The following is a 20,888-nucleotide window of genomic DNA, read 5'->3' as shown; positions in this document are numbered from 1 at the left end:
ATTGGAAGAATCAACAGAGTGAAAATTAGACTACTACCCAAAGCAATCTACAGATTCAATGCAATCCCTATCAAACAACCACTGGAATTTTTCAAAGAATTAGAAGAAAAAGTTTCACAATTTGTATGGAAACAAAAAAAGACCCCAGGGGCTTCCCTGGTGGCGCAGTGGTTGAGAGTCCGCCTGCCGATTCAGGAGACACGGGTTCGTGCCCCGGTCCGGGAAGATCCCACATGACGCGGAGCGGCTAGGCCCATGAGCCATGGCCGCTGAGCCTGTGCGTCCGGAGCCGGTGCTCCGCAACGGGAGAGGCCACAACAGTGAGAGGCCCGTGTACCGCAAAAAAAAAAAGACCCCAAATAGCCAAAGCAATCTTGAGGAAGAAAAATGGAGCCGAAGGAATCAGGCTCCCTGACTTCAGACTATATTACATAGCTACAGTAATCAAGACGGTATGGTACTGGCACAGAAACAGTAATATAGATCAATGGAACAGGCTAGAAAGCCCAGAGATAAACCCATGCACATATGGTCAGCTTATCTTTGATAAAGAAGGCAAGAATATACAGTGGAGATAAGAGAGCCTCTTCAATAAGCGGTGCTGCATAAACCAGACAGCTACATGTAAAATAATGAAAATAGAACATTCCCTAACACCATACACAAAAATAAACTCTAAATGGATTAATGACCTAAATGTAAGGCCAGACACCATCAAACTCTTAGAGGAAAACCTAGGCAGAACACTCTATAACATAAATCACAGCAAGATCCTTTTTGACCCACCTGCTAGCGAAATGGAAAAAAATCAAAATAAAAAATAAAGAAATGGGACCTATTGAAACTTAAAAGTTTTTGCAGAGCAAAGGAAACCATAAACAAGATGAAAACACAACCCTCAGAATGGGAGAAAATATTTGCAGATGAAGCAACTGACAAAGGAATAGTCTGCAAAACATATAAGCAACCCATGCAGCTCAGTATCAAAAAAACAAACAGCCCAATCCAAAAATGGGCAGAAGACCTAAATAGACATTTCTCCAAAGAAGATATGCAGATTGCCAATAAACACATGAAAGAATGCTCAACATCATTAATCATTAGAGAAATGCTAATCAAAACTACAATGAGATATCATCTCACACCAGTCAGAATGGCCATCATCAAAAAATCTAGAAACAAATGCTGGACAGAGGAACCCTCTTGCACTATTGGTGGGAATGTAACTTGATACAGAAATTATGGAGAACACTATGGAGGCTCCATAACAACCTAAAAATATAACTACCATACGACCCAGCAATCCCACTACTGTGCATATACCCTGAGAAAAACATACTTCAAAGAGAGTCATGTACCAAAATATTCATTGCAGCTCTATTTACAATAGCCAGGACATTGAGGCAAGCTACATGTCCACCAACAGATGAATGGATAAAGAAGATGTGGCACATATATACAATGTAATATTACTCACCATTAAATGGAACGAAACTGAGTTATTTGTAGTGAGGTGGATGGACCTAGAAACTGTCATACAGAGTGAAGTAAGTCAGAAAGAGAAAAACAAATACCCTATTCTAACACATATATATAAAATCTAAAATAAACAACAAAAAATGATCAGAAGTACCTAGGGGCAAGACAGGAATAAAGATGTAGACATACTAGAGAATGGACTCGAGGATGTGGGAAGGGGAAGGGTAAGCTGGGACAAAGTGAGAGAGTGGCATGGACATATATACACTACCAAACGTAACATAGATAGCTAGTGGGAAGCAGCTACATAGCACGGGAAGCTGAGCTCAATGCTTTGTGACCACCTAAAGGGATGGGAACGGAAGTGTGTAAGGGAGGGAGATGCAAGAGAGAAGAGATATGGGGACATATGTATATGTATAACTGATTCACTTTGTTATAAAACAGAATCTAACACACCATTGTAAAGCAATTACATTCTAATAAAGATGTTAAAAATATGTAGAAACAAATGACAATGAAAACATGACCACCCAAAGCCTATGGGATGCAGCAAAAGCAGTTGTAAAATGGAAGTATAAAGCAATACACACCCACCTCAAGGCACAAAGAACATCTCTAATAAACAACCTAACCTTATTAGTAAATCAATTAGAGAAAGAAGAACAATACAAAACAAGAAACCCAAAGTTAGCAGAAGGAAAAACATAAAGATCAGATCAGAAATAAATGAAAAAGAAATGAAGGATACAATAACAAAGATCAATGAAAATAAAAGCTGTTTATTTGAGAAGATAAACAAAATAGATAAAACTTTAGCCAGACTCATCCAGAAGAAAAGGGAGAAGACTTAAATGAATACAATTAGAAATGAAAAAGGAGAAGTAATAACTGACACTGCAGAAATACAAAGCATCATGAGACATTAGTACGAGCAATTATATGCCAATAAAATGGACAACCTGAAAGGAATGGACAAATTCTTAGAAAAGCACAAAGTTCCGAGACTGTACCAGGAAGAAATATAAAATATAAATAGAGTAATCACAATCACTGAAATTGAAACTGTGATTAAAAATCTTCCAACAAACAAAAGCCCAGGACCAGATGGCTTCACAGGTGAATTCTATCAAACATTTAGAAAAGAGCTAACACCTACCCTTCTCAAACTCTTCCAAAATATAGCAGAGGATGGAACACTACCAAACTCATTCTACAAGGCCACACCCCACTGATACCAAAACCAGACAGATTTGCCACACACACACAAAAAGGAAACTACAGGCCAATAACACTGATGAACATAGATGCAAAAATCCTCAACAAAATACTAGTATACAGAATCCAACAGCACATTAAAAGCATCATACACCATGATCAAGTGGGGTTTATCCCAGGAATGCAAGGACTCTTCAATATACACAACTCAGTCAATATGATAAACCATATTAACAAAATGAAGGAGTAAAACCATATGATCATCTCAAGAGATGCAGAAAACTTTCTACAAAATTCAACACCCATTTATGATAAAATCCCTCCAGAAAGTAGGCATAGAGGGAACTTACCTCAACATAATAATGGCCATATATGACAAACCCAAAGCCAACGTAGTTTTCAGTGGTGAAAATCTGAAACCATTTCCACTAAGATCTGGAACAAGACACGGTTGCCAAATCTCACCACTATTATTTAACATAGTTTTGTAAGTTTTAGCCACAGCAGTCAGAGAAGAAAAGTAAATAAAAGGAACCCAAGTTGGCAGAGAAGAAATAAAGCTGTAAACGTTTGCAGATGACATGCTACTATACATAAAAAATCCTAAAGGAGCTACCACAAATCTACCAGAGCTGATCAATGTATTTGGTAAAGTAGCATGATACGAAATATCTTGCATTCCTATACACTAATGATGAAAAATCTGAAAGATAAATAAGGAAACACTCCCATTTACCATTGCAACAAAAAGAATAACATACCTAGGAATAAAACTACCTAAGGAAACAAAAGACCTCTATGCCCAGATCTATAAGACACTGATGAAAGTAAGTAATGATGAGATATACAACAGAAGGAGAGATATTCCATGTTCTTGGATTGGAAGAATGAACATTGTGAAAATGACTCTACTGCCCAAAGCAATCTATAGATTCAGTGCAATCCCTATCAAACTACCTATGGCATTTTTCACAGAACTAGAACAAAAAATTTCACAATTTGTATGGAAACACAGAAGACCCTGAATAGGCAAAACTATCTTAAGAATGAAAAACGGAGCTGGAGGAATTAGGTTCCTGGACTTCAGACTATGCTACAAAGCTACAGTAATCACGACAGTATGGTACTGGCACAGAAACCGAAATATAGATCAATAGAACATGATAGAAAGCCCAGAGGTAAACCCACGCACATATGGTCACCTTATGTGTTTGATAAAGGGTGCAAAAATATACAATGGAGAAAACACAGCCTCTTCAAAAAGTGGTGCTTGGAAAAGTGGACAGCTACATATTAAAGAGTGAAATTAGGACACTCCCTAACACCATACACAAAAATAAACTCAAAATGGACAAAGGACCAAAATATAAGGTGAGACACACTAAAACTCTTAGAGGAAAACATAGGCAGAACATTCTATGACATAAATCACTGCAAGATGCTTATTGACCCACCTCCTAGAGAAATGGAAATAAAAACAAAAATAAACAAATGGGACCTAATGAAACTTAAATATTTTGCACAGCAAAGGAAATCATTAACAAGACGAAAAGACAACCCTCAGAATGGGAGAAAATATTTGCAAATGAAGCAACTGACATAGGATTAATCTCCAAAGTTTACAAGCAGTTCATGCAGCTCAATATCAAAAAACATACAACCCAATCCAAAAATGGGCAGAAGACCAAAACAGACATTTCTCCAAAGAAGATGCACATATTGCCAACAAACACATGAAAGGATCTTCAACATCACTAATCATTAGAGAAATGAAAATCAAAACTACAATGAGGTATCACCTCACATATGTCAGAATCACCATCATCAAAAAACCTACAAACAATAGATGCTGGAGAGGGTGTGGAGAAAAGGGAACCCTCTTGCACTGTTGGTGGGAATGTAAATTGATACAGCTACTATAGAGACCAGCATGGAAGTTCCTTAAAAAACTTAAAATAGAACTACCATACGATCTAGCAATCCCACTACTGGACATATACTCTGAGAAAACCGTAATTCATGAAGTGTTATATACCACAATGTTCATTGCAACTCTATTTACAATAGCCTGGACATGGAAGCAACCTAAGTGTCCCTCGACAGATGAATGGATAAAGAAGATGTGGCACATATATACAAAGGATCATTAGCCATAAAATGAAACGAAATTGAGTTATTTGTAGTGAGGTGGATGGACCTAGAGTCTGTCATACAAAGTGCAGTAAGTCAGAAAGAGAAAAACAAATACCATATGCTAACACATTTATTTGGAATCTAAAAAAATGGTTCTGAAGAACGTATGGGCAGGACAGGAATAAAGAGGCAAATGTAGAGAATGGACTTGAGGACACGGGGATGGGGAACGGTAAGCTGGGACGAAGTGAGAGTGTGGCATGGACATATATACACTACCAAATTTAAAATAGATAGCTAGTGGGAAGCAGCTGAAATGCACAGGGTGGTCAGCTTGGTGCTTTCTGACCACCTAGAGGGGTGTGATAAGGTGGGTGGGAGGGAGGCACAAAAGGCTGTATATATGGTAATATATGTATACATATAGCTGATTCACTTTGTTACACAGCAGAAACTAACAGACCATTGTAAAAAAATTTACTCCAATAAAGATGTTAAAATAATAAATAAAGGGAGTGAGATGCAAAAAAAGAAAAAGAGAGAGAGAGAGAGAGAAAACCATCCTGTGACAAGCCACAGACAAGGCACTTGTTTTTATCCTCTGTTGTTAAAATATCCTCTACATATCTCCATACATTGCTAAAGAAGAAGCAAACAGCATGATAATCTCCACTATTTCTCCACCAAATAATTAGTTCCAAGGTCATAATACTATCAACTTCAATTTAATTTTAAAATTGTTATGGATTGAATATTTATAATTATTTAGAACACATTTAAGTTAGAAATTTATCATTTATTTTCATATTTATAATTATTTATATGCACAGTAAACTTCCTGTTACATTTTCAGCAAGTTCAAACTTTTCTAAAAGTCAAATATATTTACAAGTGGACGAGTACTAGAGTTATTCTCTAAAGAAATAGTTACTGAAAGCAATAACTAAAATAGTTAATTAAATTGCTGAAAACTGGTCAAACATTTAATCACGTTGAATTCTGGCAATTTTTTTGCAAATTACCTAAGGTAGAGCTTCCTAAAATCATCCTATGTTTCATTTCCATCTGAAATCTGATACCAGATGTCAAAAAAATTAATTAATTAATTAGGTAGCATTTTTGGAATATTTTATGATTCATCGAGTGCTATCATATATATTGACTAATTTAATTTACATTAAAGGTCACACACTCCCAGGAGCAACAAGAATGTGCAGCCTATATTTTCACTCACTGTTCACCTTAATGCCAACTATTCAGGGAAGGCTATATGTAAAAAGTCCTCTGCTCAAAAGAAAAGTATGGATATAATATATTTTAAATTATATACATATCTTAATAACATCACTAAAGAAATTGTGCAATTTAACTGATGTGTGAGGAGAGAAGATACTTTTTTCTTTTTTTTATACTCTGTGGGATTGTTGAGGAAAGTGTAAATTCAAGCAAAATAAGCCAAGTTAAAATAAGCACTGAAATATAAATCAAATTATGTCACCTCACTGGTGCATGCAGGGAAACAGACAAGACTGTGAAAGCAATAGGCATAGTTGGAAAATTAAAAATCGTTTTGCATGCAGGCTTCCTTGTGTATGTAGCAAGATTTTTCAGTCATACTTCTAAAATAGATAATGATGCTTGTGTTGATCCTGTAATATAAACAAATATTAAATATTTTATCCTATGCTTTTACTTACTCCACTTCTTTATCAAACTACCTAAACTACAATACCATAGGAGCAAAACCTGAAAACACATTTAAATGGTCTTTAAGATGAGAAAGAAAGAAAACTCTTGAATTTTATTTCACTTTCAAAGAAAATTTAAAATAACATTCAAGTATGAGGATATTAACTTAGACTTGTTCAAGAATAAAGTGATATAACAATCTTACTGGTCTAGTTTTCAGTGATAAAATTTTGTACAAACTAAATCATATCAGGTAGCAATTTAAAAACAAAGCAGACAAGCTGCCAGAAGTGAAACTGGCAGGGAAGAAGAAACTGGAAAAAGAATGACTAATTATAAAGCATTATAGGGCTATTCAATAAGTCAAATTAGCCTTACACATTTGGATAGGCCCTAAAGAAGTACACACACACACACACACACACACACACATACACACACATGCACAGAGTGCCCTTTTTAAAGTACATGTGGCCAGAGGTCACAGATTATATATTTGTGTGTTCTCTCTCTTCTTTAGTGAGATAAACTACTATCATCAGAGTACAGTTGACCTTTGAACAACACGGGTTTGAACTGTGTGGGTCCACTTTTATGCAGATTTTTTCAATAAATACTACAGGGCTACACGTGGCACAGTTGGTTGAATACGCAGAGGCAGAACCTCGGATACAGAGGGCTGACTATGGGACTTGAGCATTCCCGCATTTTGGTATTCACAGACGGTCCTTGGACCAATGCCCTATGGATACAAAGGGATGAGGGTTACCTGTTTAAGAAATCGCCTTAAGGTAATAGGGGCAGGAGCAAGAGCTTGGTTAATCTAGGGAGAGAGGAGTGACTTCACACAGAAAAGTGATGGATAAGCAGGAGTTGAGAGAAAATATTCTAGGTCTTTATGGTGGTGGACATTGGAACCAGTCTTTACATAGTGCTCTAGGTTCTGCTTGAATCCTATAGGAGCTTGTCATGCCATTCAAAAAGCCAATGCCAATAAAAGGACCTACATAATCCAGCCTACTGTTTTCTGATCTAAAGACCTACAACTACTTCCTGTTGCTCACACGACTTCACTCACATCAGTCTCCTTGCTTTTCCTAAACCATGTCAGACATAATTCCACCTCTAGGCCTTTACAGTTGCTATTCCTTCTGTCTGGAACACTCATTCACTAATAACCTCAACTCTCTCTTCTCATCTCCTTCAAATGTCACCTTCTTGAGTTCTTCATTGACTGTTCTATTTTAATTACAATCCTTCTTTACTCTAAGAATAACTATATAATTTCCCTGTTTTATTAATATTTTTCTGTAGCACTACCACCACTTAACACAGTAAATATTTCACTTATCAATACTCATCGCCCATCAAAATGTAAGCTTCATGAGAATTTTTTTTAACTGCTGATACCCCAGTACCTAGCACTGTGCTTGGCACATGGTAGATGTTCAATACATATTTTTAATGAATAGCCACCACAAGGAGAACTTTCTCTAATTCCCAAATAATTAAAATAGTGCTGTATAGATGGAGGAAATATATCAATGTAAAAACAGTAGAATCCAGAAATGTAGTCAAATATAAATACGTGTTTAGTATATGGTAAAGATGGTAAATAAAGTCAGTGAGAAAAGTTTGAATTAGTCAATCAGTGGTCTTGGGATGATAATCTGGCCTGGGGGTTCCCAATATTTTTTCAAGTAATTACATACATTAAATTATATTTATTTGTCACATTAAATTATATTTATTTGAATGTATAGAGGAGTCTGATCATGGTTGAAGGCAAGTGATCCAGGAGTTCTGACAGACCATAACCCTTCCTGGCCACCCCCAAGGTTGATGAGATCATGTCTGTGACCACCTGAAGGATTGTCAGTTGGGAATTTCTGAGTTGATCATTTCTAAGGAAAAAAATCTGGACCCCTATTTTTCTAATTAACCCAAGAAATAATACTGGTGGATTCAAGCTATAAATGTAAAGTTTAAAGCCCATAAAATTATAAGAAAACAAGAAGATTTTTCTAAGCATTATGATATATACAGAAGCAGAAGAAACTAAATTGATTAATTAGACAATATAAACATTTAAAAATTCAATGAAAAAAATCCCAACATAAACAAAATAAAAAAAAAACAAACTGGGGGAAGTATTGCTATTATATTAATTTTCAAAGAGCTAATTTAAATAAATAAGAAACATTAAAAAAAAGTATTAGAAAAATTGGCAAACCAACGGAGAGGAAATCCACAGAATAAAAGACCAAGATGGCTAATCAACTTGTTTTAAAAAATTCTGTTTCATTTATGAATAAAACAAAATTTAAACAGTTAAGAAATGACAATACCCAATATATGTGAGTTGTGAGAAAATGAGCTTTCTAAGTCACCCAAGTTATGTGTCATATTCCCTTTATCCATTTTGTCCCCACTATGTTTGCTTTATTTCTGTTCTTTCAAAGTTATCTTTGTTTAATATGACATAATTGAAGAAATGAAGATGGTAAACATCCAAATACGTCATTTTCCAGCAAATTTTCTTATGCTCCCTGAAAATTAGTTGCTGAAAACTTAGAACTAAAAATGAATCTTTGGTTCTATTCAAGTTTGTTCTCTCCATGAGCAGAGTATTACTGTGATCCCTGGATTGGAATTCCTTGAAATCATACTTACAGTAGCACAATTTTGATACTTTATAGATAGCCACAAGTTAGGATACGCCAGAGTGGAACGTTGGTCTAATTTTTTTTTATCTTATTACTTTTGACCCTGTGACAAATATTTTCTTAAAATAGAGAGTGTGAAACAAAGAGATAGAGAAAAAAAATCTGTAAACTTCTGTTTACCTACTTTCTTTTCCCTTTTTCTTCCATTCATACTTTCTTCCAAAAGCCACACTCTGGTACAATTTACTTCAATTACTCCAGATCTTTTAGATTTTAAATGTTTGCAGCATTTTAAAAACTACATTGTATAGAACAACATAGTGTTGACAATTTTTTATTTTGCTAAGGAAATAGAATTTTAAAACGCCAACTACAAAATACTATTCCCATGATTTCATAAAGGAAAGGCAAGTTTTTGTTGTGGGCACTCATTTTAAAATATCTTTTTTATTTTAAATCATTATAGATTAATAGAAAGAATCCCCAAAGTTACAGAAAGATGCTGTATACCCTTTAACCAATTCCCCCCAATGATAAAATCTTACAAAACTATAATGCAATAGCAAAACCAGGAAACCAATATTGTTACAATCCACTGACCTTATTTAGAGCTCATCAGTTTTATGTGCTCTAATTTCTGTTTGTATAATTCTATGGAATTTTATCACAAGTGTAACGTTTTGTAACTACCACCATATTAACAGTATTAATAGTACTATCACTTTAAGGATCTTTTGTACTGTTGTCCTTTTATAAATGCAGCCACTCCTCCTCCCCATCTCTAACAACAGGCAATCACTAATCTGTTCTCAAACTCTACACTTTTGCACTTTGAAAATGTTATACAAATTGAATGATACAGTATGTAATCTATTGGCACTGTGATCTTTCACACAGCATAATGTCTTTAAGATCCAGTCAAGTTCTTGTATGTATCAATAATTTTGTCCCCATCTATTGTTTTTGTCTTGTTTTGTTTTGTTTTGTTTTGCCAATTTTACATACAGTTTTATTTAAGACATTGCATTTTTCACTTACAATACAGTGCTTGTAAAGTGCAATGTTATTTCCTTTCCCTGTTCACACTTTCCATGTTCAAGTATCAAGAATGCCCAGTTTACTACAGCAGCTCAACTTTAAAACTGCTATGGAATTTGCTACAAATTTGGGTCCTTCAATGTTGTGTGGAACAATGCTAAGCCTATGCTAGGCTGGCTTAATCAATCTCTTCAATGGTAGGCCCAGAGGAGGCACCACCAGACGGAGGAGCTCCACCACGAGGGAAGACCCCATGCATTCCTCCTGGCATGCCTCCTGCACTCTGGTACAGCTTGGTAATGATGGGGTTGCAGACTTTTTCCAGCTCCTTCTGCTGATGTTCAAATTCTTCCTTCTCTGCAGTCTGGTTCTTATCAAGCCAGTTGATTATTTCATTACACTTATCAAGAATCTTCTGTTTGTCCTCATCATTAATCTTGCCTTGAAGTTTCTCATCCTCAACAGTAGCTTTCATGTTGAAAGCATAGGATTCAAGATAATTCCTTGAAGACACCTTATTCCACTGCTTCTCATTTTCAGTTTTATACTTCTCTGCTTCCTGAACCATGCGTTCAATGTCTTCCTTGCTCAAACGGCCCTTGTCATTAGTGATGGTAATCTTGTTCTCTTTTCCTGTGCTCTTATCCACAACAGAGACATTGAGGATGACATTGGCATCAATATCAAAAGTGACTTCAATCTGAGGAACACCACGGGGGGCAGGAGGTATGCCTGTGAGTTCAAACTTGCCAAGCAGGTTGTTATCCTTGGTCATGGCATGCTCACTTTCATAAACCTGAATGAGTACACTGGGCTGGTTGTCCGAGTAGGTTGTGAAGGTCTGCATCTGCTTGGTGGGAATGGTGGTGTTGTGCTTGATGAGGACAGTCATGACTCCACCAGCAGTTTCAGTTCCAAGGGAAAGAGGAGTGACTTCCAACAGCAGCAAGTTTTGAACATTTTCAGATTTGTCTCCAGATAAAATGGCTGCCTGGAGAGCTGCACCATAAGCAAAAGCCTCATCAGCGTTGATGCTCTTATTAAGTTCTTTCCCATTGAAGAAGTCCTGTAGAAGTTTCTGAATCTTGGGGATGTGGGTTGAACCACCCATCAGGATAATATCATGGATCTGAGACTTGTCTAGCTTGACATCCCAAAGGGCTCTCTTCACAGCGTCCAGTGTGCCATGGAACAGGTAAGCATTCAGTTCTTCAAATCGGGCACAGGTAATTGAGATATAGAAGTCGATTCCTTCATAGAGGGAAACAATCTCAATACTGGCCTGGGTGCTGGAAGAGAGTGCACTTAGCACATTCACAAGCAGTACGAAGGCGACGGACAGCCCTCTTGTTCTCACTGATGTCCTTCTTGTGTTTGTGCTTGAATTCTGCAATAAAATGGTTGACCATCTGGTTGTCAAAGTCTTCTCCACCTAAGTGGCTATCTACAGCTGTAGATTTGACCTCAAAGATTCCATCCTCAATAGTGAGGATTGACACATCAAAAGTGCCACCACATAAATCAAAGATCAGCACATTTCTTTCTGCTCCAACCTTTTGGTCTAAGCCATAGGCAATAGCAGCAGCAGTTGGTTCATTGAAAATTCTAAGTACATTGAGCCCAGCAATAGTTCCAGCATCTTTGGTAGCCTGACGCTGAGAATCATTAAAGTAAGCGGGTACTGTGACAACAGCATTGGTTACAGTCTTCCCAAGGTAGGCTTCTGCTATTTCCTTCATCTTTGTCAAAACCATGGATGACACCTCCTCTGGATAAAAACTTTTTGTGTCTTCCTTGTATTCTACTTGAACCTTAGGCCTGCCTTCATCATTCACCACCATGAAGGGCCAATGCTTCATATCAGAATGGACAACAGCATCATCAAATCTTCGTCCAATGAGGCATTTGGCATCGAAAATCTTGTTGGTGGGATTCATTGCAACTTGGTTCTTTGCAGCATCACCGATCAATCGTTCAGTATCATTAAAGGCGACATAGCTTGGGGTAGTTCAGTTCCTCTGATCAATGACAATTATGTCCACCTTTCCATGCTGGAAAACACCCACACAAGAATGGGTGGTGCCAAGGTCAATGCCAACTGCAAGTCCCTTAGACATGGTTCCTGGAGTGCAGGCCCAAGTCCACTGAAGGAGAAAACAGCAACCTATAGAGTTGCCGCCACATTCAACGAGATCCCCATCTATTGTTGAGTATGGATGTACCATGTACCACAGTTTATTTAACTACTCACCTATTGAAATATATTTTGGTAGTTTTCAGTTTGGAGCTACTACAGATGAAGCTGCTATAAACATTTGTGTAATGCTTTCATTTATCTGAGATAAATGCCTAATAATGCATTTGCTGCATAATAAGGTAGTTGTAGGTTTAGGGTTTTTTTTGTTTCTTTCTTTGCTTGATTTTGTTTTTGTTTTTGTTTTTAAATTCCCTTACATTCCTGAAGGATATTTTGCTAGATATAAAATTTACCGTTGACAGTTCTTTTATTTCAGTACTTGAGAAATATTGTGCCACTTCTTTCTGGCCTTCATGATTTTACATGAGAAATCTGTTGTCAATAGAATTTGTGTTTCCATATAGGTAATGCATTATTTCTCTCGGGTTTTTTTCTATATATATATATATATATATATATATATATATATATATATATATATATATATATATATATATATATATATATATATGTTTATCTTTGGCTTTCAGAATTTAATTCTGATATGTCTTGGCATATATTTATTTAAGTTTATCCTATTTAGGGTTTTCTAAGCTTCTTGGGTCTCTATGTTTATGATTTTTGCTAAATTAAAGAAGTTTTCAGCCATTTGTTCTTTGAATATTTTTATTCCATTCTCTGATGCTGATGATATTACTGTTACCTCTTTCATTGTATTCCCATAGGTCCTCTAGACTCTTTTTATTCTCAGTTTGTTTTTTCTCTGTTATTAACATTGGGTAAATTCTATTGATCTGTCCTTAAATTCACTGATTTTATGCTCTGTCATTTCCAATCTACCATTAATCCCATCTGATGATTTTTTTCAAATTCAGTTACCTTATTTTCTATTTTTATAATTTACCTTTGGTATTTTTATATTTTCTATTTCTTTGCTGAAATTTCTCTTTTTTTTAATTGGTTTCAAATGTGTTCCTGATTGCTCACAGAAAACACTTTTTTGGAAAGATGAATTAAAATCCTTGTCAGATAATTCCAACATCTGTCATGTAAGTATTGACATTTCTTGCCTTTCTTTTCTTGTTCAAGTTGTGATTGTCCTGGTTCTTAATAAAATGAATGATTTCTATTGTATCCTAGGCATTTTGGGTATTTTGTTTTGAGACTTAGGATTTTGTTTAATCTTTTTAGCAGGGAGTCATCCTAGTTAGATGTAGCACACAGATCGGGGGAGGGGATAGAAATTGTTACCTTCTGCGCTCTACTGTTACAACCCCGTAAAAATGGGTAGTGCTGACTCACACCACCTCACTGAAAACGTGTGAGTTGTAAGCTCTGTCCCCTTGCCTAAACCAGAAATAATAGTAGTGGAAGAATTATATCACTTAGACCACATCTCGCAGCCTGATACACCTTGTTGATGCTGGATGGTAATGAAGGTTCAGCTCCCAACTGGGCTCTGCTGACAGAGTGGGGTGCATAGAATGGAGTTCAAACTAGTCCCTTGTAAAACCACTTTATTCACTTTCATTGTTGCTGAATGTAGGTGGAGACTCATCTCCCTTTGGTACCCTGCTGAAACAGGGGAGATTGAGAAAGCAGACTGCCAACTAGCCTGCCTCACCTCCGTAAGTCTTGTTGTTGCTGGCTGGTGTGGCGTCCAAGCTCCCTGGTGGATTCCCTTGTGACTACCATGGTAAGGGAGTTGGAAGCACTGTCTGCTGCCACCACGTGGTGGATGGAAGATCAGCTTTCTGCTCAACTCTGCCAAAATTAATTTGGTGGGGGATTCTGAGAGAAGCCTGCTTCCACCAGGCTTGGGATGAAAATCAGATCCTTGCTTTGCCCACAACCAGTCAGGGGAAACAAAGCACCAGACCCTGTTCCTACAGGAAGGAGGAGGTGGGCGGATAAGGTGTCCATTCAGCCTGCCTTGATTTGAGGTGTGGGGGGGTGTAGAATGCTAGATTTTCCATCGGTATTTGGCAGGATTAGGTCGTGTACTATATATTTTTTCTCTGTTCTGTCAGGCTATGCTTTATCCAGTCTTTTGGATAAGGGGAACAGTTTTTTTCTTCAGCTGTGCTCATTGGTGACTTTAACTTGGGGGCTTCTCCCCTTCCCCATTCAGGATATATGGGAGGCAAAAGGAAATTCACGACATCATTACTAAAATCTCATGTCCGTAGCCAGTCCACTCAATTCTTCCTATCATTCAGAGTCTGCTTATAACTTTTTTTCGGTTTTGCTACGACCAGGGGATTTATTTCCAAGAGGAAGCACTAGGGAGAAATAGGATTCCCATCTTGGCAGACCTGGAAGTTAGAAAGGCAATTTTAACACCAAAAGGAGTAGAAAGGACATATTCTCAGAATAAATGATGATAGTCCTTCCAAAGAAAGGAAGCTAGAAATCGTACATTGAAATATAAAATTAATATGTGCCTCTTTTTTGCTCATTTCATCAAGGCCTAATAAAATCCTAGTTATTAACCTGCATGCAGACCTATGTTTGAAAAGATTGGTTTAAGGTATATCACATGTGTTTATACAACTTTGGCTTTTTAAGCTGTCCAAATAAGTTGGATGGCTTGAGGATCACAGATAAAGGGACTCTTTATATACAAATGTTTCCCCCACTGTCTTAAGAGTAAGAATCTAGATGACACATAGATAGATAGATAGATAGATAGATAGATAGATAGATAGACAGATAGATACTATTAAATTGTATAACTTCCATGCATCTCATATTGTATGATAGGAATACCCTATAAAATAGACATAGAAAGTGAAATTAAACTAGCTACACAAGAAGTTCTTTAAAATATATATTTTTTAAGATGGTCATGAAGAACCTAAGGGCAGGATGGGAATAAAGATGCAGACCCACTAGAGAATGGACTTGAGGACACGGGGAGGGTGAAGGGTAAGCTGGGACAAAGTGAGAGAATGGCATGGACATATATACACTACCAAATGTAAAATAGATAGCTAGTGGGAAGCAGCCACATAGAACAGGGAGATCAGCTCTGTGCTTTGTGACCACCTAGAGGGGTGGGATAGGGAGGGTGGGAGAGAGATACAGGAGGGTAGAGATAAGGGGATATATGTATACATATAGCTGATGCACTTTGTTATACAGCAGAAACTAACACACCATTGTGAAGCAATTATACTCCAATAAAGATGTTTAAGAAACTGCTTTTTATAAAATAAATTTTTGTTCTTTTTTGCCAGCTTTTAAAGATTGAAGTTTTTCTTATATTACAAAGCAGCATAATCTCAGAATTTATTAAGAAAAAAAGAAGAATTCACAACCCAGGTGATTTTGTTTGGTAGTTATTTCCAGTAATATAATTTCTACAACAATCTCCAGTTACCTTTGGTAAGGTGACTTCCTAAGCACAAAGTGTAATTTTTCAGAAATTTAACCATAAATAGTATTAAGTGATAATACAGGAACAAAGAAGTGTTATTAATCAAGACCAAATAAGAAAATTAAAAGAGAACTATATTCTTGCAGTTGTGTGCTGAGTATTTTAGAAAATATTAACTAATTTCTATACTACAAACACACAGGAGATCTAGAATAAGATGCATTATATAAACAGTACAAAGTCCATAAGGAAAAATTTTATAGGATCTTATTGATTTCCCATATAAAGGAGTTAGTGGTTAACAATTTTCAAGATTGTTCTTTTATAAGATGTTTTTTTAAGCCTGGCTAATATATTCACTCCTAAGTAAAGGCAGGCCAGTCTGGATGAGTAATTCATTGACACCACCCTTATTCCTACACTTATACATTTTGGGGGGATCTTTGCCTCAGATGTTACTCTTCATTTATAAATCTCAAATTTCATCTATTTCATGAACCTCCATTGAAGCTCAATGTATCCACTAATTTGGCACTTACATACTACTTTCTGACATCTCTTGTATTGAGATGTATTGATATTTCTGTCTTGTATTATTTATTAATTATTAAAATATTTTTAGCATCTTGATGGGTGTTAACTTCTTCAACTAAAAATAAGCTTTTAAGGGTAGGCATCAGGCCATATATCTCTGTACTGTTCACAGTGGTAGGCCTAAGGTCATAATAGAAAACTTTTATTGAACACTTACTATGTGTCAGAAACTGTGCTACATACTTTATATGTATTATCCAATTTAATTCTCAAAAACACACCCTGTGAAAGAGGGGATTGTAACTAACTACATTTTACATATAGAGAGATAAAGTGAAGGGAGGTCAAGAAACTTGTACACAACCATACAGCTGATAAATCATCTCATAGTAGTATCTAACAGATTAAAAACCATATATTATATTGCTTCCCAAACAGTGAGTTCTTATATATAACTTTATGAAGGAATGAATGAAATTGGTTCCTAATAATTCAACCTTCTAAAACCCTTGGATAAAATAACCTAACTAGGATGCAAAAGTACTTGATTGATTCAGTTAATTCAGTTTAAAAATGTCAAAACAATTTTAAAAATTAGTTTAATTTGTTCACTGCTAAGCAGACAAACAAAAAATGGATTAAATGAGGCTTCCCTGGTGGCACAGTGGTTGAGAGTCCGCCTGCCGATGCTGGGGATACGGGTTTGTGGCCCAGTCTGGGAAGATCCCATGTGCTGCAGAGTGGCTGGGCCTGTGAAGCATGGCCGCTGGGCCTGCGTGTCCGGAGCCTGTGCTCCACAACGGGAGACACCACAGCAGTGACAGGCCTGCAGACCGCAAAAGAAAAAAAAAAGAAAAAAAAAAAGGATTGGCTGAATTTTTCACTATTTGTGGCTAAAATTTTGAGTTATAACTCAATGTAAAATTTAATTAAATAAGAAAATTGCAAATATTTTTAAACAGTAAGAAAATAAATATTTCTATTCTGACTATGGGGGGGGCAAGCAGAAGTAGAATTCAAACCTAACCTTCTCCAAAAGCTGTGCTAACATTTATTTAATATTTATTTAATATATCTACTGTGATGTGTGTGTTTTACAGATACAAACAAAGTCTTAACAATCATTGCTTTGGGGGTGATAATACTACATCTGTACAATTTTCCTCTTTCTACTTTTTCTGTTTTTTAAATATACTTAAATGAGCATGTGTTATTTTTACAATTATAAACAAAATTTTAACATCTTTTTTTGAGGTAAAGAAAAATGTCAGACCATGTTTTTCAAAAGAGGAAGGGTTAAATGATGTTCAGAATTGTTGGACAGTCAGCTTCAAAATGAGTTAACAAAGCTTAGTTTAGGCCAATTGAAAAAATTAAATATAAATTTATTCAAAATATTTTATCCTTCCAGCAGTAGCTTAATATCACAAATACTTTCCATGTGAATAATGAGTCTATATGCTCTTGGCCTTTAGATTTACCCTAACTTGAAGATCTTATGGAAAAACTCAAACGAACTTTTTGGCAAGCCCAATATTTCTTCACAGAGATATACCAAAGGTTTTGGAAATTATCTTATATGAATTATTTGATGATTCAGAAAATACACTGGAGCAGCCTATATCTAATGGAAAACTATACAGACACTACTCCTACCAATTTAGAATCAGAACCACCCCAGAGACTAAAGTCAATCACTTCAGGAGGCCAGAGATAATATTCAGAGTATAAATAGCTTTGCTTTATATTCTTGTCCATGAACATTTAACCTTGCAAATATAAGGGGACAAACCAGGGTGCTTATAAGTACTTATTTTTAACTAATAAGTATTTTTTATTTCCATCCCTAAGATTCTGTTTTCTGTTCCAGAAAGCATATTGAATCCTTGGAGCTTTAAGTTGTGTTTTGATTGTTTTAATTTTTTTAACAATTAGTTATGGGATTATGATTGCATTATCAAGCAATACTTCATAAAGAATGATTCAACTAAAAAATAAATGCTCAATTAGGATAAATTACCACCATATGGCATGTATGCTACACTCAAGATCATGAAGCCCTAATAATAAGCCTATGGCAAAGAAATAATTTACCTAAAATGGAAATGTAAGCATTCTTTTGGTTCATTGTTTTAACATTAATGACAGCTCTTATTAGACTAGATAAACCTTAACATTACTATATTACTAAATGATAAATCCTTTTAAAATGAAAATAAAATCTCATAGCAGGTATTTTAAACAGATTCGTAGAGGTAACAATTTATATACCACAAAATGCACACATTTAAAGTGTACAATTCAATGATTTTTGTATATTCATATGGTTACTTGACCATCTATACAGATGAATTTTAGAACATATTCATCACCCTACAAAGAAAGCCTATACCCATAAGCTGTTACTGCCAATTAACCTAGACACCCCTGCCAGGCCTGGGCAAGCAATAATCTACCTTCTGTCTCTGTATTTGTATACTCTGAATATTTCATATAGATAGAAACATACAACACTTGGTCTTTTGTGATGAAGTTCTTTCACTTAGAATGTTTTCAAGGTTCTCCATGTTGTAGTATGTATCATAATGTCCTTTTATGGTGAAATATTATTACTATGTATGGATAAACCATAATTTGTTTATCCATTTTTCAGTTGATGGACATTGGATGTGTTTCCACTTTTTAGCTATTGAGAAAAATGCTACTATGAATACTCTTGCACAAGCTTTTCTGTGGGCATGAGTTTTCATTTATTTTCTCTTTGTATCTAGATGTGGAATTGCTGAGTCATATAGTAACTCTATATTTAACATTTAGAGGAACTTCCTAACTGTTTTCCAAAGAGTCTTCACCATTTAACATTTCTACCAACACTGTATTATGGCTCAGTTTCCCTACATCAGTACCAATACTTGTTATTGACTATCTTTTGCTTTATAGCCATTTTAGTGGGTGGTAAATGGTATCTGCTGGTAGTTTTGAGTTGCAGTACCCTGATTACTAATAATGTTGAACACATTTCATGCCCTTAATGGACATTTGCATATCTCCTTTGGAGAGAAGTCTATTCAAATCATTTGCCCATTTATAAATGGATTATCTGCATTTTTACTGTTGAACGTGTACTATATTACTAAATGATAATATGTAACAGTTCTTTACATATACTGTATTCAAGACTATTATCAGATATACAATGTGAAAATAATCTCTCCCATTGTGTAGGCTGTCTTTTTACACTCTTGATGGTGTTCTTTAAGCTCAAAAGTTTTTAAATTTTGATAAAGTCCAATTGCATCGATTATTTTTAGATTGCTTGTACTTTTGGTGTTACACCTAAAGAAACCATTTCAAATTCAAGATTTCAAAGATTTATTCCTATGTTTTCTTTTAAGAGTTTTATGACTTCTGGAATTACATTTAAGTTTATGATATATTTTGAGTTAAGTTTTGCATATAGTGAAGTGTAGGGGCACAACTTTATTCTTTTGCATGTAGATATCCAATAGTTCCAGCACAATTTGTTGAAAATAATATTTTCCCCCTTTGGGTTGCTATGGAATCTCTGTCAAAAATAAATTTACCATAAATGTAATTCTATTCTATTCCATTTATCTACTCATCAATTCTATTCCCTTTATCTGTCACTATGCTTATGGAAATGCCACTTTTTGTTGATTACCATAACTTTGTAAAAAGTTTTGAAACCAGTAAGTGTTGGTCTTCCAAATTTATTGTTCTTTTTACAGATTATTTTGGATATTTTAGGTCCCTTGAGTTTTCACATGAATTTCAGGGGCAGCTTGTCAGTTACTGTAAGGAAGCCAACTGGAATTCTCATGAACAGTACATTGAATCTGCAGACAAATTTGAGGAGTATTGCAGTCTTAATAATATTAAATTTTTCAATCAATTAATATGAAATATCTTTATACTTATTTTGTTGTCTTTAGTTTCTTTCAACAATATTTTGTAGTTTTCAGTGTACAAGTCTTGTAATTCTTGTATTAAATTTATTCCTAAATATTTATTCCTTTGATGCTACCATAAATGTAATTATTTTTTTTTTAATTTCACTTTTAGATTGTTCATTGCTAGTATATAGAAATAATTTTTTTTGTAAAATTTTATCTTGCATTCTGCAATCTCGCTGAACTTTTTTATTAGTCATAGTAGTTTTTAGTGGATTCCTTATATATTTCTGTGTACAAGATTGAAACATCTGCAAATTGAGATCATGTACTTCCCTTGAAAACTGTTTTTTTAAATATATTTTCATTACCTAATTACTTTGACAATAATAATCTCAAGAAATATGTCATGTAAAAGGTGGGAGTGGATATTCATGTCTTGATTCTGAACTTAGTGGAAAGCACTCAGTCTATAGCCGTACAGTACGATTTTAATTGTGCTTTTTTTTTGTTTTTTCATAAATGCATTTCATCAAGTTGAGGAAGTTCCCTTCTATTCAAAGATTGTCAATAGTTTTAACTTAGAAGTGTGTCAGATTTGGGAGGATGGGAGGTAGATGCAAGAGGGAAGGAATATGGGGATA

At 35.4% G+C, this 20,888-nt stretch overlaps 1 protein-coding gene across 1 annotated transcript; it reads right to left on the bottom strand.

Annotated features, from left to right (window-relative positions):
- Positions 1–10,401: 10,401 nt before the first annotated feature.
- Positions 10,402–12,340, bottom strand: LOC132481424 (heat shock cognate 71 kDa protein-like). The gene is given in 2 exon segments (XM_060086254.1): positions 10,402–11,527; positions 11,529–12,340. Coding segments are annotated over 2 exon segments (1,938 nt in total).
- Positions 12,341–20,888: the final 8,548 nt, after the last annotated feature.

The sequence above is a fragment of the Mesoplodon densirostris genome, chromosome X (genome assembly GCF_025265405.1).
Source record: "Mesoplodon densirostris isolate mMesDen1 chromosome X, mMesDen1 primary haplotype, whole genome shotgun sequence".
NCBI lineage: Eukaryota > Metazoa > Chordata > Mammalia > Artiodactyla > Ziphiidae > Mesoplodon > Mesoplodon densirostris.
This window is presented reverse-complemented; position numbering and strand designations above follow the sequence as displayed.